At 34.6% G+C, this 27182-nt stretch overlaps 2 protein-coding genes across 3 annotated transcripts; one reads left to right on the top strand and one right to left on the bottom strand.

The window, feature by feature from the left end:
• Nucleotides 1–192: 192 nt before the first annotated feature.
• On the top strand, nt 193–11291 carry sgtb (small glutamine rich tetratricopeptide repeat co-chaperone beta). Its single transcript, XM_051910334.1, has 12 exons — nt 193–280; nt 1933–2048; nt 5030–5133; nt 5267–5342; nt 5533–5632; nt 5725–5829; nt 7500–7638; nt 7821–7883; nt 9001–9038; nt 9582–9665; nt 9882–10002; nt 10539–11291. Exons 1-11 carry the CDS (start codon nt 198–200, stop codon nt 9991–9993), a joined length of 1020 nt encoding a protein of 339 aa, XP_051766294.1. The 5' UTR covers nt 193–197; the 3' UTR covers nt 9994–10002; nt 10539–11291.
• A 128-nt stretch (nt 11292–11419) lies between these two features.
• trappc13 (trafficking protein particle complex subunit 13) lies at nt 11420–26789 on the bottom strand. 2 transcript variants are annotated; one of them, XM_051910332.1, is made up of 13 exons: nt 26640–26789; nt 24625–24693; nt 21864–21963; nt 19967–20051; nt 19749–19876; nt 18860–18932; nt 18519–18563; nt 18134–18151; nt 15244–15377; nt 13479–13677; nt 13206–13306; nt 12972–13119; nt 11420–11690 (listed from the first exon to the last, which is right to left on the bottom strand). In XM_051910332.1, the coding sequence occupies exons 1-13, from the start codon at nt 26719–26721 to the stop codon at nt 11583–11585; spliced, it is 1290 nt and encodes a 429-aa protein (XP_051766292.1). In that variant the 5' UTR covers nt 26722–26789; the 3' UTR covers nt 11420–11582. The 2 variants fall into 2 exon arrangements, with proteins under 2 accessions (XP_051766292.1, XP_051766293.1); XM_051910333.1 differs by lacking the exon at nt 18134–18151.
• Between the last annotated feature and the right edge of the window lie 393 nt (nt 26790–27182).

The following is a 27182-nucleotide window of genomic DNA, read 5'->3' as shown; positions in this document are numbered from 1 at the left end:
TGTAGACAGCTCAATTGCATTGCTACAAATAAGAAAATATAAAGATATGTTATATGTATCCTCCACTGCTGTTTGATGTTTTTCGAAAGATAATAAACTAAAAAAAAAAAAGGTACATTAAAAAAAGATATATATTTTTAAGGACAGCTACATTTCATTGTAGTCCTTGAACAGAGCTATTTCCGGCGAGACGGCGCATGCGCTGTGCTGCGCATCATCAGTCTCACGCGAGTGTTCATGACGCGGTGGCTGAAACGAGCGCTGCGGGCACTTTCTCCAGGTAGGTGGGCGGGGGCGCGCACAGCATCCACAAGACTATAATGTTATTGATATTGTGCGGTGATGTGAGATGCGGGGGTCAGGAGAGTATCAGAGACTTGCGTTTGCAAAGGTTTCTCTTTCTGTCCGTTAATTAAACTGCGAATGTCTTCAGCCATTGCACTACCTCCTGCAATCTCATCTGTGTAAACCAGTGTAAACATAGACCATCTGTGATGCTCAGACTACTGCTGATCTACCTAAGAATAGGTTTATTCTTAAATATACATCAAATTAAATGATGTTTCATGTTGTAGGATGAATTTTGATTCCTTTGTCGGCATTACATCATAACTGCATCATGTGTTTTGGCTTTTGTTATCCAGGACATGCATAACAGACTGTGTATTACAGTTGCATGAAACTATTCTATGTACTCTACATATGGGACCAGAACAGTTTTATAATTCAGATTACAACCATATGGGTTTGATGAGCAGAAACTGATGAAATATCTCATAGAAGAATGTTATGTAATTAACCACTGCAACAACATGCAGCATTATGTGTAGGGTTGGGTATCGTCAAAGACTTTATATAGACTTTGGTATCATTTGATTTTTAGCAATTCCGATTCTGCTTATCGATTCTGATTCTTATCGATTTCCAATTTTTTTTTTTTTTTATTCAGTGAGGTAAACATTTAGTCAAACATTTATATCAAACTTATTTTTATTCTGTGTCTTTTGGCAAAATGTTTTGTTGCAGCTGATTTACATGAAAAAAACCCTAACATTTTCCTATGGTTTTAACAAAAATACCACAACAAAGACAACTGGACTAACTAATATAAATTTCAAACTTTATTAAAGAAAAGTAAACACTAATAAAATATGAGCAAAAAAAATGAGCAGTAGCACAAATAAATACAACTGAACAAAGTTCAGGTACAGAAATTGCAATCACATGTAAAACACAGCATAGTTTTCTTTTTACAAAAAAAATGTAGATTAATTCTTATTAAAGTTACAGAAGTTATTCAGTCAAGAGCAGTGACTGATTTACTTTTTCTTTTGTTCTTTGATTATTAGGCTGCTGTCACTTTAAGACCTCGTGTAGGATCCAATATTCTGTCACACGTGGTTTCTTTCTCATCTGTTTTCATTCGCATAAGACAAAACCAACTGTTTATGAGGATATTTGACATAATTTGGTGTGTATTTGTTTGTTCAAGCATAAGAAGACATGTACAAGAACTCAATTCAGTATTGAGCACCATATGAGAGGCGGCTCTCTGTGCACGACTTTGTGTCTTCTTGCACTTGAAAATGGTTTGAAATCACAATGAATGCGCACACAGGAATCGATATGCAGAATTGTAATTTAAATTTTATTACAAGTATCTAATTCCTGATCTTAAGTATCCAATTCCAGAATTGGAATCGATTTTTGATCCCAACCCCTAATTATGTGTCTAAATATGTTTAGAATAATCAGCTGATATCACTTGCAAATGTACACATTTTCTGTTTTATTGAATATTTTGACATTTTGTCAGTACAGTCTCTTGTTATATCATTATTCCTCTTTAAGCTGACCCATTCATGCCACCTTTACTCTAATGTCTAGTCTGATTCTATTGAAAAGGACCTTTTTCAACAAATCTTTCCTCAGGTTTCTCCCAGACAAAATGGCAGTGGAAAAGCGCTTGGCATATTCTATCGTGCAGTTTCTCAGAGATCAGACACACTGTGGCTCGCTGAATTCAGATGAACAGGAAAGCCTGGAAGGTAGGTCACCCTCATGTTTAAAACATTTAAAGTCACGGGTCTTTTTTACTCTTGGACTGGCTGTTCAGCTTCTGGTCACTGTCAGATCAAAAGGACTTTCTGAAAGTCACCACTGCAAACTGTTTTACTTGTCTGTTTAATGGCATTATTATTAGTGATATATCGGCCTGATAAATCAGATAGACTGATTAACAGGCAAAAATTTAGCCATTTTGTGATTTGTAAAAAAGAAATGTGCTTAATAGCATTGAATGTACACTTCAAATCTTAAATTTAATTTTAAAAATCTGTACTTGCAGATAATATCAATGAAACAAAAGGCCACTTAAGTGTACTTGAAGAGAGTACACTTTCATGACTGTTTCTTAACACACTTAAATACACTTAAAAAGTGCACTTTGCAATAATGTCAAATTAAATGTTTTAAGTGTTTTAATCTTTTGTCATGTTTTAAAGAAATGCATTTATTTTGATGTGTTGACTAACATACTAAAGCACATGTATTTATAACTTCCATCACATTTAAAATGATTTATTTTGCTAAATGACATTTTAAATATATTTTATAATTAAATTTTAATTTTATTATTATATTTTATAATAAAATGGCCAAATGTTTTGTCTTACTAAAGCTGATTTCATAGCTAGCATTTTATGTATCCTAAATAAACATAAATAAATAACATTTAAATACCTTTTTCATAATTCAAAAAAAGTACAGTTTAGAATTAAACTAGAAATTCATAAGTAATATTTAAAGTAATATATTCGATTCATAACATTTATTTGTTATGACTTTTCTTTGTTTTCTTCACACATCACAGGTCTTATATTTCATCTCAAGCATGCTCTTCACTGACACTGTACCAAGTACACTAAAGCCCAGAGTATACTTCGGCCATCCACGTTCCGCGCACTGTCCAAGTGACGTAATTTCCATCATCAGGATGGTCTGCTTGCAGCCCAATTTTTGTGTCTGTGTGGACAGTGTGTGTACAACAGAGCATGTGTGAGTGATTTGAGCGCTTTAAAACAAAGTCCACTAGAATGCTCATGGCCAAAGAAGTATACTTTGAAAGGCTTGCGCACTCCACTGTGCGCTAGACAGACTGGAGCAAAGGAGATGAAGTATACCTGGGGCTTAACTTTGTCACTATTAGTGACAAAACGGTTGTAGGAAATTACATTTATAGTTATAATTTGTGTAAAAATAGGGATAAATAATTTTGACACAATACATATTGAAATATGTATTATGAGAATATACAAGCCCATTTCCAGAAAAGTTTTGTAAAATCCAATAAAAATAAGAGTCTGTTATAAGAAATAAGATTTGTTAAACTGACAAAAGTAAAAAAAAAAAAAAAAAAAAAAAAAAATTTGATGACTGCAACACACTCAGAAAATGTTGGGACAGAGGCAAAATAAAAGTGAAAAAGGTTATAGAATATCCAAATTAAACTGTTTTGAAACAGTCCACAATTTGCTGGTAAATTGGTAATAGGTGAGGGTATCATGATTGAGATTAAAATGAGCGTCTCAGTCTTTGCAAGCAAAGATCGGTCATGGCTCTCCACTTTGTGCCAAATATCATGACAGAACTGTCAAACAATTCACAAATCACATTCCTCAAGTATTTAGGTATTTCAGCATCTAGCATACATAATATTGTGGAAAGTTTCAGGGAATCCAGAGAAATCTCAGTCCATGTAAGGCCAGGCAGGAAACCTCTGTTGAATGTGCGTGACTTTTGACCCCTCAAACAGCACTGCACGAGAAACCGTCATGCTGCTGTGTTAAAAATAGCCACATGGGCCTGGGGGTACCTTGGAAAGCCATTGTCACTGAACACAGTCTGTCGCTGCAAGAAATGCAACTCGAATCTCTGTTACACAAGGAGAAAGCTATACATCAGTTCTATAAAGAGATGCTACCGAGTTCCCTGGGCAAGAGCTCAGCTCAGATGGTCCACAAGACAGTGTAAATGTGTGTTCTGGTCAGATGAGTCCACGTTTCAGCATGTTTTTGGTATAAATGGACATTGAGTTCTTAGTCCAAAAAACGAAAGGGACCATCTAGATTTTCATCAGCGACAGGTGCAAAAGCAAACATCTGTCATGGTATGAGGCTTCATCAGTGCAAACTGCATGACATTGAAGTGGAGACGTATACTGGGATTGTACAGAGACATATACTGCCATCAAGATGACATCTTTCTTGGGAAGCAAGACAATGCCAGTCCTCATTCTGCACGTGCTACAACAGAGTGGTTTCTAGACACTCTACACCATAGAGTGGATGTGTTTGACTGCCTGACTGCAGTCCAAATCTGTCTCTTATTGAAAATGAATGGCACATCATAAAAAGGAGAATCAATGACAACCACAGACCGTTAAGCAGCTGTCTTGTATCAGGTGAGACTGGAAAAATTGCAAAAATTAGTATCCTCAATTAAAAAGTGTCATTAAAAGGAAAGGTGATGTGACACAGTGGTAAAGTGTGTTGCAGCCATCATAATCAAAATTTGTTTATTTACAAAATACACTTAAATTGGTCAGTGAAAATATTGGGAATTTTTTCTTTGTACTTTTGTCAGTTAAATAAAGGTTAAAGAGAATTAACAAACCAAAGATTCTTGATTTTACTGCATTTTACAAAATGTCCCAACTTTTCTGGAAATGGGGTTGTGCATATACTGTATTCATATTTCAATTTTATTTCAATAAATGAAGACATGGTAAAATATTGCACATTTATGATATTCATAAAACAATTGAAAAACATTCAAAGAAAAACTTGAAATGTGGTAGTCTTCATAAAGGTCAACCCCTGGGACCTAAAGGTGGCCATTGTTGAAGAAACACAACCATATCAGCATTGTAATATGTAATTATATAGCATGATTGTTTTGGGGGGTTTTTCAACTAAATACACAATTGTACAAAATTAAAAAATATGAATGCATTATTCTCTATTTACAGTTGCCATACAGTGTCTCGAGACCACGTTCAAGATCAGCTCCAGTGACTGCCATCTTGCCGCCCCTCAGCCACTGAGAGAGATATTCCTCAACTCTCTCCTCAAAGTAACATTTTATACATATCAACCTGTTTTTCTGTCATTATTTTAATTACTGTTGTACTTATACAGTATATTATGCAACAAGCATTATTTTAGACACATTTTCCAAAAGTTTCTTGTCTAATTGTTGTTTACAGAATGATATTGTTACGTTACCTGAGACGTTTCCATCTGCAGAGGATATTGAGAGAGCTGAGCAGCTTAAAAATGAGGGCATGTCAACTTTCCTAATGTATTTAGACTCAAAACACTGTCAGAATCATATTACAGAATGCATTATGTATAACTGTCTGCTATCATCTTTTTCCATTGTGATGATGCAAATAAAAACATGATTAATCATTAATGCATCATTTATTCCCAATGCTCTGTGCGCTCAAATGCTTTTGTGTTTCTTTATTAGGGAATAACCACATGAAAGAGGAGAATTATAGCAGTGCCGTGGACTGTTATACAAAAGCCATTGAGTTGGACCAAAGAAATGCAGTCTATTACTGTAACAGGTGAAAGCTTTGATTTCACACTGAGAATGTGTCACTCATAAAGAAGGATATGTTGATGTTTGGTGTTGACTGCTGGGATTGTTCTCTCTCAGGGCTGCGGCACACAGTAAACTTGGAAACTACACAGAGGCTACGGGAGACTGTGAACGAGCAATTGCGATTGACCCATCATACAGTAAAGCTTATGGCAGAATGGGGTGAGATAGTTTAATTTTGGTGGTATATAAACGTCAGTGTTGTTATTGTAACTGAAACTAAAATTAAACTATTAAAAATCTTTGTTAATTGAAATACTGCTGAAATAAAATAAAACAAATATTAGATAAGTTTATAATATTATAAATATATAAATGTATAATATAACTTTATATTATAAATATTATAAAACATAAGCTTCAAAAACTTTAAAGTATTATAAAAAAATGTTAAAAATTACAAAAGCCCATAAAAATTACAAAAACTTAAACTACAATCAATGCTGAATTTATAAAAATGAATCAGTGTCACAAGCATTAAATGAATCAGTCTCATGAGCATGAAATGAATCAGTCTCATGAGTATTAAATGAATCAGTCTCATGAGTATTAAATGAATCAGTCTCATGAGCATTAAATGAATCAGTCTCATGAGTATTAAATTAATCAGTCTCATGAGCATTAAATTAATCAGTTTCATGAGTATTAAATGAATCTGTCTCATGAATATTAAATGAATCAGTCTCATGAGTATTAAATGAATTGGTCTCATGAGCATTAAATGAATCAGTCTCATGAGCATTAAATGAATCAGTTTCATGAGTATTAAATGAATCAGTCTCATATTTAATGTATGTCTCATGAGTATTAAATGAAACTGTCTCATGAGTATTAAATTAATCAGTCTCATGAGCATTAAATGAATCAGTTTCATGAGCATTAAATGAATCCGTCTCATGAGTATTAAATGAATCAGTCTTATGAGCATTAAATGAATCAGTTTCATGAGCATTAAATGAATCAGCCACATGAGTATTAAATGTATGTCTCATGAGTATTAAATGAATCAGTCTCATGAGCATTAAATGGATCAGTCTTATGAGCATTAAATGAATCAGTCTCATGAGTATTAAATTAATCACTTTCATGAGAATTAAATGAATCAGTCTCATTAGTATTAAATGAATCAGTCTCATGAGTAATAAATGAATCAACTGAATCAGTCTCATGAGTATTAAATGAATCAAATAATCAGTCTCATATGTATTAAATGAATCAGTCTCATGAGTATTAAATGAATCAGTCTTATGAGCACTAAATAAATCAGTCTCATAAGTATTAAATGAATCACTTTCATGAGTATTAAATGAAGCGGTCTCATGAGTATTAAATGAATCAAATAATCAGTCTCATAAGTATTAAATGAATCAGTCTCATGAGTATTAAATGAATCAGTCTCATGAGTATTAAATGAATCGATCTCATGAGTATTAAATGAATCAAATAATCAGTCTCATAAGTATTAAATGAATCAGTCTCATGAGTATTAAATGAATCAAATGAATCAGTCTCATGAGTATTAAATGAATCAGTCTTATGAGTTATCACCCAAGTCTTGAATATTTGGTTACAACTGTACTTTTTTTGTGTAATATATGGTTAGGAACAATTATTGAGGAGAGGGCGATTTCTCAAAAGTACTAAAAATCATTAATGGTATCATTATGGAACTAGAATCAGAATTGAAACCAGAATAAGTACATTCCTTTTGATTCCCATCCCTGCTCAGTTATACAAATTTAAAATATTTTAAAAGTAACCAGTATGTTACACTTTTATTAATTTACAAAATTACAGTACTTTTATCTTCTTTGATCTCTTTATGATTATAGATTGGCACTAACTTCTATGAGCAAGTATCCAGAAGCGATATCTTATTTTAATAAAGCTCTGGTGTTAGATCCTGAAAACGACACCTACAAATCCAACCTAAAGATTGCAGAGCAGAAACAAAAAGAAGCATCCAGTCCTGTGAGTAGAAGAAGCTGCTGTCATATGTAGATTACATTACATTGAAATTTGATACACCTTATAAAGAACTAAGTCTATCTTAGTTTTTAATGAATGTATATTGAGTATCCCAGTTAAGTAATTAAATATGAGAACTAGCCAATAATAACTCCTAACATTAGCTTTTACATGTGTTCTCACAGACGGCCACAGGACTGGGGTTTGACATGGCCAGCCTCATCAATAACCCCGCTTTCATTAGCATGGTATGTGCAAGTGTGTGGTTTCGCATTTCTCTGTTAATAGTATTTATGAAATGGGTCATAAATTGACCCCCAGACCCCTTTCATCTCACTGGAATGCAGCCCATGCCAGAGTTAAAGGGCCAGTCAGTTGAATCAGACTGAGGGTGAGCGTGTGGTTTCTAGCACACTGCAGCCGTCTAGAAATTGGGACACTTTCATAAAGAGAACACACACTTTTAAGACCTAAATGCACAAAATCTAATGCAGGGTATGTCTGCTTTGGTGTAGATGTGGAAAGATGTGAGGATATGAGATATGAGGAATTTGACATGCTCTAGGGATTAATTATGCTACTTAAAGACCCCATGGTTATGTTTGGAGTAGCATATTACCATACAGTACTACTCTGCAGAATATATAGCATGTATACTGTGCAGAGCATTCTATTGGACAAAAAGTTCATCAATATGTTAGTCTATTATCAAGGAAGTGAAAGACTAAATTGTAAATGTATACACTACTGTTAAAAAGTTTGGGGTCTGTAAGTGCTTTATTTATTTATTTATTTATTTATTTTTCTTATGCTCACTAAGGCTGCATTTATTTGATCAAAAACAGTAATGTTCTGAAATATTATTAAAACTAAAATAACTGTTTTCTGTGAAAATATTTTAAAATGTAATTTATTCCTGTGATAAAAACTGATTTTTCAGCATTATTATTTCTGTCTTCAGTGTCACATGATCCTTCAGAAATCATTCTAAAATGCTGATTTGATGCTCAAGAAACATTTCTGATTATTATCAATGTTGAAAACAGTTGTGCTGCTTCATATTTTTGTGGAAACTGTGATACATTTTTTTCAGGATTTTTTGATGTATAGAAAAATCAAAAGAACAGCGTTTATTTGAAATAGAAATCATTTTTTACATTATAAAAACTTTTGCTGTCGGTTTTGATCAATTTAATGCATTCTTGCTGAATAAAAGTATTAATTTGTTAAAAAAAACTTTTATTTAACATTTAAATGGCTTTGAAGCTAATTGACTAAAAGACACAAATCTCCCAATGTCACTGTTATGCGTTCTTTAAATTTGATGTTTGTATCCACTCAAACACTTTCTCTTTTGCACTATAGGCTGCCAGTGTGATGCAAAACCAGCAGGTGCAACAACTGTAAGTTTAAATAAATCAACTTTGCATGTTTGTGGTATACCTTCCACATTAAACCTTTCAAATAATTTAAAGAGATGACAATTCTGTTACCCACACTCATGTCGTTCCAAACCTGTATGACTTTTGTTCATCTTTGGAACACAAAGAAAGAAATTTTTTATATTCTGTCATCATTTTTGTCCATCCATTGAACGTCTATGCAGCTTCAAAACTTACATGAGGATATTGTAAATGGATACATTTTTGCAATTTCTCCAAAAGTGTGATCCCTTTATATGATAAACAGATGTATTGTAGTCTTTTATTCACATACAAACATTGACACACATACACACACATGATCCAAGCAGTATAATCACTTTATATGATGAACAGATTTGTTTTAGGCTTTTATTAATTGATCAACGCATGTACATAGAGCACATCAAATATGGTAAACGGAAACTCAACTGCAACAGATTACTCTTAACTCTCTTAAGTTACGCATGCTATACTTTTAAAAATGTCATGACAGTTTGTTTGTGATTAACTGTCCAAAACCAGCATGTCGGGCATGATGTCTAACGCGGTGGGGGGACCTGCAGCAGGAGTGGGTGGATTATCTGACATATCCAGTCTCATTGAAGCGTGAGCATCTTCTCTTGGACATTTGATTCATGACTTGACATGTGTTCCACAGGTTTTAAGATTGATGTGGTACATAGATATTCAGAGGTGATGTGTATAATATACCGCTGCACCAGAGGCACCAAGCAGAATTACACATATAGCATGAAGCTTTGATGTGCCACATAAACTAGGACTCTGACACTGTGTTTTGAGAGATGTTGACGTTTCTCTCAGTGGACAGCAGTTCGCCCAGCAGATCCAGCAGCAGAATCCAGAACTGATTGAACAACTGAGGAACCACATCCGAAGTCGCTCCTTCAGCGGCAGCGCAGAGGAACACTCCTGATCCTAGCAGGTCTGAGACGTCACATTCATCCTGTTTAAATAACTGTACACTTACATGCAGTCCTGATGTGAGTAAAAGCACTCATTGGAGGTTTAAGGTCAGGTTTAGTGTAGGTGGTACATTATTTTTAAACGCGATAGAGCGTTAACCTTTTAGCACCACTCAGCTGACATTTTATTTCCAAACTGCCACGATATGTACAACAACCAACTTAAAATAAAAACATTGCCAGATTGACAGTCATCTGTTTCAGATAAATCTGGATGTGCTTTTAGCACAACTCACTGGACATTTTACTTTAAAAGTGTCACGAAATGTGCAAAAAGCAATGTGATATAATTTTGCAGAAATGTCGCCACAAGCACGTTTTTCCAGAGAGCCTGTGTTGGACATTTCCCAATCCTCTTTTCACTGTCTGCAGATAGTAGGGATTTTCCTATTACATTTATACTGCTGTAAATATATTCCATGGACAGGACTTTCATGTGTACGCACCCGTGTATCCTGCAGAATAATGATAACTATAAATCTTCTGGTCTATACAGGATCAAGAATCAGAGGAGGGCAGGCGGAAAAGAGTCGTGAGTGCAATCCTTAAATTCATTCTTCTATTCGAGACGATCCCATGATGGAGGGAATGGCACTTTATACGGAGGCATCAGGGGGGAAGAGGAGAAAACATTCAAAATCACCTTATACACAGAGAACATTATCTTAATAACTGACTGAGGTTTCTTTGTGTTTGTCTGTGTAGATAATGTTTCAGTCCTCTCTTTATGAATGTAGCTGGTTATGACACATCAGAGTTGACTTTATTTTACTAAACGAATGATTGATCATATGTTTATGCCTATCGACTAGATGTGGGGCCATGTTATTAATATCCAAGAACATTGTATAGGAATAGTTCATCCCTAAAATGACAATTCACTTATTGTTTGGAACGACATGAGGGTGAATAAATGATGACCGAGTTGTCATTTTTGGGTAAACTAACCCTTTAACACATTCTCTGATTATTTTTATTACATATTCTGTTCATTTTAGGAACAAGAGACATTTGTGTGCAATAATCACTATGTTGGCTGTTTCACCAGACCTGTTTGTTTAGTCATTTTATTCACTGGTATTGACAACAAAATGTTGCTATAAGCATATTCATAATCTCAGCATTTGCAATTTTCTTTTGCATGCTCCATAATCTGATATTTGCAGTCAGATGAGTGATTGAAGCTTATAAATCATAGAGCAGTATGTTTTTGTCAAAAAATAATGTTAATAAATGTGTCTTGAAATCATTCTGTAAATATCAGTGTCCTTTGTGGCAAAACACTATGATGATATTTGCATATTATCACCCACCAGAAATGTGCTTCCGAAAAACCCACTTTTGTATAGCAAACCGTATGAATGTTTTAACACAAGCTGATTTTAAATTTATGTTTTATTTACATTGACAGTTAAAATCATGATTAAGGGCTTTAAAAATGACATTTTAAAACAGCAACCTTAAAGGTAAAGCGCAAAAGGTGTTATAATAATAGATGCAGAAGTTGGTCCATTGAAACAGTGCAAAATGCCACAGGGGTTCAGCTCTCTGGACTCGTATAAGGACACACCACACAGACCTGTGCGATGTCATCATATTCATATGTTCTTTTCAGGAAGGTATCTGTTAGCCTCAGTCCTGATATGCTCTATAAGAAAAACAGAAATGTATCATAGTCATACATCATAATTCATTTCATTTTTACTACTGTACCTTTAAGACAAGCCTATCTGTAAATGACTGCTGTTATGATTGGCCCCTTTGCATGTGAAATATATAAATATATATTATTTAAATATATATATATATATAATTATATATATATATATATATATATAGCCAACCACTTTGTACAATCCATCTATTTGTTTGGGGTGCCCATTCCTGTTCCTACCTTCCTGCAAAGTTCAGCTCCAACCCTGATCAAAAACAACTGGACCAGCTAATTAAGAGACAGACAGGTATGTTGGATCAGGGCTGGATCTGAACTCTGCAGGTAGGTAGATCTCCAGGAACAGGACTGGGCACCCCTGATCTACATAAACCGGCACGCCATGGGAATTTTCCTAGCCCTCCACCTTCCCCAGCACCACCTGCCTAGATCTACAAGGATGTTCTCCCTACTTTCCTTGCAGCAGCTCAAATTCCATTCACTGTATTTATTATGTGCATGCTTCGGCAAATAGAAATTCATATAATCGCTCGCATTTTTAAAATTCATTGCATTTAATAAATTAATTTCTATTTATTCCATTGTGGGAGATTTTGCCAATATTTATTTTATTTATAAACTATTCTAAAAACAAATGTAAATATTTTTGATGACAGTATTGTACTTTTAGAAAAATATGTTGACGCTGTCAAGAAAAAAGAATACATAGACATAAATAGTTAAAATTGATACTTTAATATTTAGAAATATAGTTTTGTGTTACATTTGTCACTTAACTTAATGATGGACCAATTAAATTCCTCTTTTATAGAACTGTGTATAATTATTTGGATTGCAACTGAATAGGCTTTATGCCAAACATCACATGAACAAACGGGGAAAAAAAAGATCTCATTGCATGAGCTTGTCAGAGAAAGTGTTAATGGCAGTATGAATTGACAGATATCTGTGGACTTTTAAGGTAATCAGTTAACCTAGCTAGTTATTCAATTTGGCTGTTTATTCAATTTTAAAATCCGAATATTATGAGAAGATGCGACATCTTTTGCAACAGAATACGTAAGTTTATTGCGCATAACCTGTACTGTAATTCTCTAAATTCCTATTGTCAGTCTAATTTTGTTTCAACATCCCATTCAGGTTTGGATTGAAACGACGTTTTAACTTTTACATTTTGCCCAACTCTGCAATAAATCCATTGAAAAGCCCATTGAAATATCAATCAATCACCATGCTGACAGGACTGTTGGAGTTTACCTGTAATCCCTGAAAAGACGACAGGAGCTTGAGAGGAATGGACAGCGAGGCGCTGGGGCTGAGTTTACCCAGCTGTCTGCCTGACACCCCACACCAGTGGACAGACCGCGTGTTACACATCTCCAGAACCAGATCCATGGTCCTCTCACTGACAACAGGCAAACCAGCGGTTAAAACTAAAAGGTTACAGAAGAGTTCATCTATAATCTGATAGGCTCACAGCCATGCTCTTACCTGCAGTTTGTGATTTTACAGGTGATGTCAAAAGGCTCCTCTAGATTAACCGTGTCTGGGATGAATTCAAGGGAAAGCCTGACGTCACCGTAACCAGGAGCCTAGAAGAGAAGGCCTGAATGTAATTTGTTCTGTGAAGCCTACAGACAATTTCTTACTGATTTGTGTGGTAGGGATTGGTGAAATAGTTCATTTGATTTACTACAGTGCCTTTGAGCAAATCTTTATTTTTTTAAAGACTGTTTGGCTTAATCTACACTGAACCCAGTGTACCATTCTCTGTAGCTGGCTGGTCTGTAGACGTCCTCTCTCCCCAAGGTTGGTTTTCCACACAATGTCTAGTTTGCCGATTACCGTCACCCCCTTAATGACCCCGGCCTTCTCCGCAAACTCTGGCTTGGGCTTCAAACAGTACAAATACTGCCTTGTGTCCAAGGGCTGCAGATACGACATCTTCCCGAACGTTGACTCACTGCAGAAATAGAAGAAAAAGTTGCACGTAAGTTTAATAATGTCAACAAGTCTGTTGCTGTACCATTTAAATGTGCGGTCACATTTATTACTGTTTAGAGAATTTTTCTCCAATTCCAGTCATTTCAATAGGGAGTGAACACAACTGGGATTATTGCATGAGGGCGAACGAGTTCGCAACAGGTTTAAGTTGGTTGCAAAAATTCCTCATGTTGACCAACAGAAAGCTGCTTGGTTTGAAAGTGACTTTTGTGTGAGCTGTGCTTCATTCGTTGCTACTCTATTGATAGACAATGGACCTTTTCTGCCTACGAAATTACGCCCAAATTTTGCTCATGTGACCACATTACAAGGTTACACAAAAGGACATAAAAGTTTCAGCTATTAAAAGGAATCTTCTGGGTTCAGCTTAAATTGTATTAACAACTTCTGTGACATCCTGTTAATTACCAAAGAAAATCATTTTGTCCCTCAGTTTATAAAAGCAAACAATTGTAATGCACTTACAATAGAATGAGGCAAGACATTTCAGAGGGTTAAAATCAGATTTGTGTATTTTTGGTATAGTGAGAGTTGAAAGATTGGATGTAATTGTCACACTAGTCTCAAGTTAAAACTTACTGTTCGAAACATTGTAACATTGCAATGTTATGCCCCATAGGCTTCCATAGTAAGTGCATTACTGTAAATATGATTTTTATGTTTTTAATAGGACTATCAATATTAAACTATCAAAATCAAAATGTGACATTATGTGTGACATTTATTACAAGCTAAATGTGACATTTATTACAAAGTTATATTATAAAAGTAACATTTACTGGTATCAGTGATACTGGCCTTCATTCATAGTGCTTAGTAAAAAGATGACATTAAACAAATATTTCAAATATACCGTCTTTATGTTGTTTCTACATTATTCTGGAGATTCAATGTGAAAGTATTACAACATAAAAATATATTTAAAACTTTATAATGTCACAAATTAAATGTCATGAAAATTGTACTGAACCCAATACATTCTTTTATTTACCTACACTAACGTTCAAATTTTTGGATTCAGTAAAATTTGTAAGGTTTTTGAAAGAAGCCTCTTATGTTCACCAATTTATTTGATCAAAATACAATAAAACAGTAATATTGTGAAATATTATCAATTTAAAAATAACTGTTTTCTATGTTAATATATTTTAAAATGTAATTTATTTCTTTGATGGTAAAGCTAAATCTTCATCATCATTACTCCAGTCTTCAGTGTCACATGATCCTTCACAAATCATTCTAATATGCTGATTTAATGATCAAGAAACATTTATTATTATTATCGATGTTGAAAACAGTTGTGCTGCTTCATATTTTGTGGAGACTCTGATATATTTTTTGGTGAATAGAAAGTTCAAATGAATGGCATTTATTTGAATAGAAATCTTTTGTAACATGATATATGTCTTTTTGAATAAAAGTTTTAATTTCTTTCAAAAAATTAATATATAAATTACCCAAAACGTATGACTGGTCGTGTATATTATAAATACATGCACAAAACAACAGTATATGTAAATGTTACCTCTCATCCCCAGAGGCCACATTGTTGAGCTCAGTGACGTGGTACATCATAGAAGGCTCCAGAGACACTTTCTCCATGAACATTGGGGATGTAGTGATGTTCTGAATCTGTGCCTCTAGGAACACTTCATCCGTCTGTAGGGTTAAAGGTCAAAAGCATAAAATCAGACTAACTGCTGAGATCCAATCAAAATCCTTTTCTCAGCCCTGGTAAGATTTCATGCAGTATTGTACTGTATATAAATTAACATTTTATACACTTTATCCTGGAGGGATACTTTATTTGAAGGGCTCTACATGAAGACTTAAAGGGATAGTTCACCCAAAAATGAAAATTCTCTCATCATTTAAACAGATCTCACCCCCCATCGACTACCATAGTATTTATTTCTCCTACTATGGTAGTAAATGGGGGGCGAGATCTGTTTGGTTAGAAACATTCTTCCAAATATCTTCCTTTGTGTTCAGAAGAAATTCACACAGGTTTGGAACTACTTGAGGGTGAATGAATGATGAGAGAATTTTAATTTTTTGGGTGATCTATCCCTTTAATGCATTCAAATTAACTACATTTACAACATTATTTTACAATATAGTAATATCACAATAAACAGGCCTATTTCTTCGGTTCTGAATGGCATTGAATTTGAATCATCGTTTAAAAGTTCTTTGAATGCGGCCCATCAAATCAAGTTCTTCAGACAAGTTTAAGTGGAATTTATTGAATTTTTGCAAAGAGGCAAATAAAGCAGCTGTTTGCCCAGTTGATCTCCGGCCGGTAGATTAGTAATATATTTTAAGTTGGTGTTACAAGTGGAGGTTAGTTCATGCCTGTGGATCAACAGCACCTTTTGACAGAAACATTGTTGTTACAGCATGAAGCAAAGATCCCATGCCAAGCTTGATTAATTCAACAGCCCCCAAATAAATAAAAAAATAAATAAAAAAAACACCTTTGCAAAGATGCATTTGAAACTAGACTATAACATGTCACTCTAAAGAAGTCTTTAAACTCACACACCATTATTATTTATACTAATGTAATATAAAACTGTTAACAAGGTTTAAGGCACTTCAAAACAAAAGTAAATTAAATCTGTCAAAGAAAACATTAATTGGCATAAAAGATCATTAAAAACAAGCACCAGTTTCTCCCAGCCTAAGAAAAAAAAGAGTGAATGTTTTCTCCAGAGTCAGACACAATGTTTAATTGATTTAGTTTAGCACTGCTAAAATGAGTGAGCAGTAAAGCAAAAGCATTAAGAGGAAACAAGTAAAGGAAAACAGAAAAAAAATATTTCCCTTATCTCATTTTCGGTTTATATTTTGTTTATTTTTATTATTAAGATTATGTGCATTATTTGGTCAATTAAAATGATGACTTTTTTAGTGTTACACTGAAAATTTACAAATAATTCCATTTAAGGACATCTATCTATCTATCTATCTATCTATCTATCTATCCGTCTATCCATCTATCATCCATCCGTCTATCTATCTGTCTATCTACCTATCTATCCGTCTATCCATCCATCCATCCATCCGTCTATCCGTCTATCTATCCAACTATCTATCATCCATCTGTCTATCTATCTATCCGTCTATCCACTTATCTATCCGTCTATCCATCCATCATCCATCCATCCATCCGTCTATCCGTCTATCTATCCAACTATCTATCATCCATCCGTCTATCTATCTGTCTATCTATCTATCCGTCTATCCACTTATCTATCCGTCTATCCATCCATCCATCCATCCATCCGTCTATCCATCTATCTACCATCCATCCGTCTATCTATCATCCATCCGTCTATCTATCTATCCATCCATCCATCCATCCAACCAACTATCCATCCACAGACTAACCATCCACCCATCTATCCATCTATCTATCCATCTATCCATCCATCTATCCATCCATCCGTCCATCCATCCATCTATCCATCTATCAGTCTATCCGTCTATCTATCCATCTATCATCCGTCTATCCATCCGTCTATCCATCCATCCGTCTATCTATCCGTCTATCCACCTATCTATCCGTCTATCCATCTATCCATCCATCTATCCATCCATCTATCATCCATCTATCATCCATCTGTCTATCTATCCATCCATCCATCCGTCTATCCATCCATCTATCTATCCATCTATCTATCATCCATCCGTCTATCTATCCGTCTATCCACTTATCTATCCATCTATCTATCCATCCATCCATCCATTTACCTATGTATCCGTCTATCCATCCATCCGTCCATCTATCTGTTCAACCCGCTATCCATCCATCCATCCATCTATCCATTTATCCATCCATCCGTCGATCTATCCATCCATCTATCTATCCATCTACCCATTCAACCCTCTACCCTACCACCATCCATCCATCCGTCGATCTATCTGTCCATCTATCCATCTATCCGTCCGTCCATCCATCCATCTATCCATTCAACCCTCTATACATCAATCCATCGTCAGCCATTTTGGCTGATGTCACCCTGGTTTCTCAGGTTATTGGTTAGTAATAACCAATAGCCAAAAAGTTATTTAGGCTACTGCTGTAGGTAACGTAGCCTTTCTAAAATCTTGCCAATAGATAATCCAGTTAACTTAGTGCCATTTAACATTAATGCAATGAAAGTTTCGGCAATAAAGTAAAAAAAAAAAAAAAAAAAAAAAAAAAAGGAATTAGAAAAAATAACTTTTACTAATAGGATAGGTCTGGACTTCTGAACATAATCTCTTATTTTCCATCTCAGTACTGTCCTGTTTTCTGATTACCAAAATATTTTTCCTATGTTTTCCCCTTGCTTGTTTCAAAGGCTCAGAAGAAGAAAAGAAACAGGTTATGCTGAAAAAAAGTTGCAATGACAAGGGAAAACAATTACCACGGAACTGAGGTCACTCTAATGGAGGAATAAAACACAAAAATAAACATTAGAGAAGTGAAGGTTACATGCACAAGAAAATGACAATGTCAGTTTTCTTCTTGAGGCAGCATAAATGTGAACAAAACAGTGAATTATGAATGAAACACGCACACTACTTACAAAAAGGGATATCAAATGAAACAAATGAAAATGTATAAAATGGGTTCTTAAAAAGCATAGCCTCACTATAAATTATTTCAAAAGCTGCGAGGCAGTGCAGAAAGGAAGGTTAAACAGTATGACCATGGAAAATACTACAGACTATAAGTGAGTAATTTGCTTTTGTATATATTCTCTAAATATTAGAAAAAAACATAGCTCAAACTGGTAAATGTAAACTTACCTCAGCATTGTAGAACTTGGTTTTTACATCTAGAGGCTTGAGAACCTGGTTCAAAATAGAGTTAAAACTGAAGTTTGAGCTGCAGTTTGATTCTACCTCAACAGAATCCATGGAAAATTGAATTTTTCACACAACTCAAGACTGCTTTCAATGACTTAGCTTCAGTTCTCAGCTGGCTATTTTCAGGATGTGCAAAGCAGCATGAGATCTCATGCTTGAGTTCAAATGTCAAGCTTTAGTGTAAATTAAAAGTCTCGGCACTGTGCAAAATGGTTTACGAGAGATACGTAGAGCTGGCATCCAATCACAGAGCAGAATGAATCAGAAGGAAATGAGCTCACCTGAAATTTGAAGAACTTTCTAAAGTATAGCTTCTCTCCAGTCTGAGTGGTGTAACTGACTGCACAGACCAAGCTGGAATCAGATGATCAGACACAAATAAGGTGAGGACGACAGCGTGTTGTATACATCTCTCATTTGTGTAGTTTTTTTCTTGAGGAATTTTATATTTTTTATATAAAAACAGCATTTGCAACCCATTTTACCTCAGTAATCTGCCGTATTTCTGAGCTTAACATTCTTTTAGAGGATATCAAACCAAAAAATGTTGGGGCGGGACTTGAATTTACCCATTGAAATTAATTGGATTGCGAAAAATAGGTGTGGTCAGATCTGAGTGTGAATTTGCAAAGGTTTGTGGCAGTGGCATTTTAGTATTTTTTATATATTATTGTAGTATTTATTAAAATTTTGAATTATCTTTTATTTTTAGTTTAAGTTTTAATTTTTAATTTTAGTTTAAGTTTTAGTTAATGAGCTTTTGTAATTTTTATATTTCTATTTAGCTTCAATTTATTTTTATTTCGGTTTTAATGATTTTAGTACTTCAACTTAAACTTATATACTTCAGTTAGCTGCCAAGGAAATATTTCTAATTTTCATTTAAAGTTTATTTTTTATTTTATTTTAAAACATTTTTCAAGTTTAAGTTTTTCACCTAATATTTATTTTTATTTTATTTCAGCTTTATTTAAATTACCGAAAAACATTTTTAATAGTTTTAATTTTTGTTAACAACAACAACAACAACACTAGATTGTGGAGGACTACTCCATAAAAAACTCATCATTTGATATTATAGTCGTAACCTTAATTATATTAACACTACCCAGCATGAAATGACTAAGAACTAAAGGTTTGAATGTTTAGAGTCTAGCAGAAGTTACGCACATGTGTGTCCCGATCTCCTTGACTTCATGATGGATGACATCATCAATGCAACACTCTGGCTTGAGTTCTGAAACGGCAGAGTTTGAAGCAGATAAATTTAACCTCTGAGAGCTCGTCTGCAGGTCCGCCTGTGAAGAGAGAAAATCATGGCATAGTAGTGAGACAAGAAAACGGTCACAACTACATTAGGCATATTATTACTTCACATGAGCCGTTACCTTTACGAGAATATCTTTGACAACTTGATTGCTGTCATTATGCACACTGATGTAACTGGAGAAGGTCTCACCAAGGAAAATATTTCTGTACAGGAAATGGTGTGAATGCATTTTTCAAATCACTGGAACACTTTGGGATTCAAATGGACATGTGGCACTTTCCACTCATAGGACACAGAACGACCTGAGGTTCTTAACCTGCAGAAAACGTTGATCAGTAACCTCAGGAGGTCAATCGAAATACAATATGCGCCGATTTATTTTTATTCTGTTTATGTGACGTTTGCATTTTGTAACCCTGTTACAAACCCAAAACTACATGCCAATATAGAGTTTTTTTTTGTGTGTGTGTGCATGTGTGATTTAGCATTTATAATGTGATTTAGCAAAAATAAATAAATAAAATCAATTTGTTTTGCTAGAAAATTGCGAAATTACAGGATGGGAATGTTGACATTTGATGAGTTTAAAACTAGCTTATCATGCAAAGTATTTTAATATATAATATATTGTAGTAAATGTAAAATATTATACATACTGTATACCCTCACTGTCCACTTTAGAAGGTACACCTTCCTAGTACCGGGTTGGACCCCTTTTGCCTTCAGATCTGCTTTAATTGTTCATGGCATAGATTCAACAAGGTGCTGGAAACATTCCTCAGCGATTTTGGTCCATGTTAACATGATAGCATCACACAGTTGCTGCAGATTTGTCGGCAAGATCTCCCGTTCCACCACATCGTGCTCTATTGGATTGAGATCTGGTGACTGTGGAGGCCATTTGAGAACAGTGAACTCATTGTCATGTTCAAGAAACCAGTTTGAGATGGTTTTAGCTTTGTGACATGTCGGGTTATCCTGCTGGAAGGTGCCATCAGAAGATGGGTACACTGTGCTCATAAAGAAATTGACATGGTCGGCAACAATACTCAAGTAGGCTGTGCCGTTTAAATGATGCTCAATTGATACTAAGAGGCCAAAAGTGTGCCAAGAAAATATCCCCCACACCATTACACCCCCACCATGAACCGTTTATACAAGGCAGGATGGATCCATACTTTCATGTTGTTTTCGCCAAATTCTGACCCTACAGTCTGAATGTCACTGCAGAAATCGAGACTCATCAGACCAGGCAATGTTTTTCCAATTGTCCAGTTTTGGTGAGCCCGTGTAAAATGTAGCCTCAGTTTCCTGTTCTTAGCTGACAGGAGTGGCACCTGATGTGATCTTCTGCTGTTGTAGCACATCTGCTTCAAGGTTCGACGTGTTGTGAGTTCAGAGATGCTCTTCTGCAGACCTCGGTTGTAACGAGTGCTTATTTGAGTTACTGTTGCCTTTCTATCAGCTCAAACCAGTCTGGCCATTCTCCTCTGACTTCTGGCATCAACAAGGCACTGGATATTTTCTCTTTTTCTCACCATTCTTTGTAAACCTTAGGTATGGTTGTGTGTGGAAATCTCAGTAAATCAGCAGTTTCTGAAATACTCAGACCAGCCCATCTGGCACCAACAACCATGCCACGTTCAAAGTCACTTAAATCACTTTTATTCCCCATTCTGATGCTCAGTTTGAACTCCAGCAGATCACCTTGACCATGTATACATGCCTAAACGCAATGAGCTGCTGCCTGATTAGATATTTGCATCAATGAGCAGTTGAACAGGTGTACCTAATAAAGTGGCTGGTGAGTGTTTGTGTGTATTTATAGACAGACACATATCAATATTGATATAGATATATAGATATAAACAGTATATGGATGTGATTTGTTGCCTCTAAATCTTTTAAAAAGTCATGTGATAAAAAGAGTACCGTGGTTGTGGAAAGTGCCATGAACTCATTAATAAAAACAAAAATAAATCATAAAAATTTCAGTTATTAAATATATACGTTACCCAAAATTCTGAGGCAGCGTGAGCATTTCCCCAAGGATTAGTGTTTCTGCCCCCTTTACAGTAGACGGATCGTCTTTCATGAGTCGTATAAACAAATCACCTGCAGACATGTGATATGCTGAGCTGTAAAACCTCTTGACTGACAGTCGGCTCTTAGATTTTAGACCCCCATTAGACATCTAAATCAACAGATCTTTTTATTTATGCCTTATTTATGTATAGTCAAGACTTTTTAGAAGGCCACACATGCAAGTCTCAGGCCATGATTTGCCAACATGTATAAATCTCCAAATATATAACATCTCCTGTATGACAAATACAAAATCATGCTGTATGAGACATCCAATTATGAGTAAAAAACAAACAAATCTATCTGCAAGCCACGATTCAGCTAACTTTTTATACAAATTAGAAGCATAACACGAAGTGGTATCTAATGTACTTCATTCACTTCATCTTTCCAACATCACAATCTCATTCATGCAGATTTATAGGGGAACATATTTCAGGCCCTTTTATATATAGAAGTGCTACTCAGAACTGCCATAGTGACATGCGGTTCTGGAGCACGGCCACTGGCGATCGCATTTCAGAGCATTGGTTACCTGCAAAAGGAAAACAAACACTGCAAACTGCTGATATATCCCAGGGCCATATTGGGAGTCAGCATTATACCAGACCTCTCACAGAGACAGAGCTGCTGCTAATAGCTTTCAGAGAAACTCAATACTGGGCTCAGCAATGGTTTCATGTGTTGCATTACAACAACAAATGTTTCAGTATAATATTTTACAGTGTTTCCCTCCTGAAGAAAATGTTGTACATTTTAAAGTTAAATTCATCTCGTGCACTGTAAGAGTTCAAAATTAAGTGCTCTGTTCAGTGTGAAAATTGAACAAGAAAGAAATCGATGAATTGACATGCACCTGAACTTTACAAACCTCTTTTTAGTTTTGATATAGGGTCATTCTGTGTCAAATCAACCAGAGGTCCCCGGCTCAAATTTTTGATTTTGTTAATATTTTTTCTGTTGAAAGACAAACATAAATAGTGATTAAAGTCAAAATATTGCACATCACAGATGTATATTTACTGAGTAATCCACTATTTTGTAGAAGGGGGTCAAAATGACAATTTTCACCTGAGATTTGGATCCAATTCACAGGGGTGTAAAAATGACTTTAGAAAGATAGCAGCATCATTATTTTATTTTTGCACAGAGATTGGTAGGTCTATTAGTAAAATCTGTTAACTTTAGCAATCTTTGTTTCATTATATTCCAAAAGTGACAGTTCAAAAATGGTAAAAAGCACTTGTGTTTTTTTGCCTCAAGTTTGCATGCCTGTAACTCAAGAAGATTTAAAGATAATACTTAATATCCTTTTAGATTCTGGTTCTTAAACTTTCCTTTTGGTATCTTCATTTTAAAGACCCTCGATGCTTCATTACCAGAGATATGGACATGTTAATGTGGCTCCATGAGTAAATTGGTAAAATGTACACATTTTCAGTGGTCAAAAACCAAATGTGGATCACTTTGCATACAGCTGATACTTTTTTGTTTTAAAGAGGAATATCTGAAGAACATCTTAATAATCTAAAAGATTAAAAATCTTAAAGAATATTAAGATGTCTTTAATACTTCTTGAGTTACAGGCATGTAAACTTGAGGCAAAAACACAAGAAGTGCTTTTTCCCATTTTTGAACTGTCACTGTTGTCATATAATGAAACAAAGATTGATAAAGTCAACAGATTTTACTAATAGACCTACCAATCTCTGTGTAAAAATAAAATAATCATGCTGCCATCTTTGTGAAGTCATTTTTACATCCCTCTAATTTAGCTCCAAATCTCAGGTGACAATTGTCATTTTGACCCCCTCTACAAAATAGTGGATTACTCAGTAAATATACATCTGTGACATTTAATATTTTGGCTTTCATCACTATTTATGTTTGTCCTTCTACAGAAAAAAATATTAACAAAATAAAAAATTTGAGCCGGGGACCTCTGGTTGATTTGACACAGAATGACCCTTATAGTGTCTCAGACTATATTGCATTCACACTGGTGTTTTAGGAAGCCAAACAATTAGAATATAACAATAATATTTGTATTATTATTTTATTATTATTATTATTATTATTGTTATATTATTATTATTATTCCTATGACAGTAATATGCACTGTAAAATAAATGAAAATGAATATTTCATAAGTATATTATTTTACTTTACACTACAGTATGGAAATTACAATACTTTTGTCCTAATTTCTACGCTTGCAAGAGATAAACCCTTGAGCACTCCACATAACAAGAGTAATAGAAGGTAATGCATGGAAGCATATCTTCATTTCTAATTTGTCTTTTAGGGTCCCAGTTCATATTAAGCATCTTTAAGTACTATGTAATAACATTTAAATCCATCCTTTGATACAGTGCACTTATTGTGTACATACATGTTTTACAATGTACTTATATTTTAAAAAAGAAATAAAAAAAAATACCTGTATCTAATTACACCTGTAATTAATTACATCTATAATTACACTGCTGAACCTTCCTTTACAACTTAACCCTCCCTTAAACTTACCCATATCACCAAACCTGTCCCTAACCTCAACCCTATCCCACCTTAATAGCAGCACAAGTGTTACACCAATGAATCAGTATCTGATTTCACAAAATGTGTGCACTCTTCAACTGTTTCCTGATTAGTGTTAAAATTACGGTTCATCTAAGTGTCGTTGTATTGTACCTGGAAGATCTCTGTCCTCACATGTTACCGGCATGTTTGTGAAAAGTGTAGGTTTGGTCAGCCGCATCACTGGAGAGAGAAACATAAGAGACTGTAAATATGAAATAGTTACAATATTTTAGTATCAAACACACATGATGTACAGTTAGCTCTTGGAGGGTCTAGTTACTTAGATTTATTTAAGTTTGACAAGTGTAACAGTAACAACTTACAGTATGTATAGACACGAATGTACCATGTAGTTCACAATGTTAGCTTCTTGTGTAAATTTACATGCTCAGTTGATGCAGTTGATCCAAAGACCAACCTAGCCATAAAGTGATATTTATGATATGCAGTTAATATACAGTTAGATGTCTTATTCCTCGCATGTCTTGAATTCACATCCCAGTCAGCCCTCAGCAATACAGCACTAAATCATGAAATATTAATATTTCACTTTGTTAACATTGTGACATTATTTCATGACACCAGCATTTATCACAGCAATGAAAAATGATCCTCTTTTCCGGCATAACTTTTTTTATCTATCGAATTAAAATCAGAATAAAATTCAATTCAGTACTACAATGTTAGCACGATGTGTATCTACAAATGTACTTTTATAATTGTGCTTAACCCTCCGTTGGTCTTCAGTAAGTTAGACCAAAAAAAGTTTTATTTTCTGAATTTGTAAATATTTTTTACTTAATCACAATGATGTGAAAACTGGTAACTTCTGTAGCACTTGCTATATGAACACACACAAAACATGATTAGAAAAGGCTAAACAGTCACACTTGTGATCTTAGCGGTCAAAAATGACCAAGATAGGAAATTAAATGAATGGGTGAGGAAATACAGAGCAATTTCTTCTTTTGTGATCTGAAAAAATAAGGTTAATATGGCTTTAGAAGAACATCAGGTTGACTATTTACGAAATTTAGCTACACTATACCATAGACAAGTTGCAAAGGGGTAAATAAACTACAAGCTATGAGACAGACAGCAAAATAAGAGCTAAAAAAATAAATAAGCACATAGCTGGTGTGTTGGGGCCCTATACCTGGAATTTGTTAGGGCCCTGTTTCTATTACATGTGACTTTCTTTATTTTTTCCCCACCAGATGATACCAATCTGCCTTAGATGCATTGGATTTTACATACATTTGTTGTATTTTTAATTTAAACACTGTATTAATGAAAAATAATATGAAATATTTTTATATATTTTTATATAGAGAAAAATGGTTTAGAATTTTAGTAGTAAATATTTTCTGACTAGTACTATGAAATCCCCTCAAAATACAAAAATATGAAATAATAAATATTATAACAAAATTCATTAATTTTGTTAAAAAATGTGTTATATGCATGTTATGTCTGTCTGTCTGTTTTGATCGCCAAGTGTGACCTCTAATTATTAGGGTTAAAATATAAAAAAAAAATGCAAAAATGATTAATGGTTCAAAAAGAAAGACTTCATTTTCTTTCTGCAAAACATAATTTCTTATTTTCCTATTTTTATAAGTTCTTCTGTACCACACTATCATACTGTTCTTTTGGCACTAAGCAGTTCTGTCTGCTGATTTAGGTTTATTTGACATTCAACCCAGAAGTGATTGCGTAGATGACTAATAAAGCATCACTTCTATTGCTTTTTATTATTAGATTCAATTTCAAAGCTAGAATTAATAAAAGAGAAATCTGATGATTCCACAAAACAGCACCTGTCATCGGTAAATTATAGCAGTAGAAAACTAAACACACATTAACTGACTGTCTGATTCTTATAAACTATGAAAAACGAGGCACACTAATAAACATGAAGCGCGCCACGAACGTAGTGAGCAGCAGGAGGTTTGAGATACAATCCATTCTGTAATAATCAGAAATGATTAGCATACAGCTAGCAGTGTAATCACTTCAGCTACAGCGGCCATTTCGGCGATATTTATGAATGAATGAATGAATGAATGAATCTAAGTAAGCACGCAACATTGTTCAGAGTAAGAAAAGGTTAAAACGCACAGTACCTTTTAATGCAAGTAGATGCTCTTGTTTTGCCTGGTTGACATCCATTCTGTCTGCAGCGCTGGATTGACCTTTCACCTGCATATCAGCTGCTCACGGCGACTACAGAGGGACAAACCGCGTTTCAGCGACACCTGCGAAAGCAGCCGTCAGTAAATACAGCAAATCCATACCGTCTGTGATAAATGCACAACCTGTAATACTGCAGATGAACACCTCTTTACTGTTACTCGTTCAGCATACACTTCAAATAGGACATAAAGAGTTGTATCATCAGCTAACTGAATAATAATGAATTCATGATCCGCAAGTGAAACACCTTTCAGATTACTTGCTTTAATATACACAGACAATATTTATTTATTTATTTTGGTAGTGTAACGTCTCACCCACCCCATTGAGAGAAGCACAACTCTACCAGGAGATGGCTCTCGTACTCCAGAGAGCGATTGTGTTTTTGCTGCATCAAGACAGCATCTCATTATGACTTTATGAATGCACGTACATTATTTATGTATGATTCTTAACACAACCAGCTATTTAAA

Source organism: Ctenopharyngodon idella, chromosome 10, assembly GCF_019924925.1.
Source record: "Ctenopharyngodon idella isolate HZGC_01 chromosome 10, HZGC01, whole genome shotgun sequence".
Taxonomy (NCBI): Eukaryota; Metazoa; Chordata; class Actinopteri; order Cypriniformes; family Xenocyprididae; genus Ctenopharyngodon; species Ctenopharyngodon idella.
Note: the sequence above shows the minus strand (reverse complement) of the source record. Positions and strands in the feature narration are given on the sequence as shown.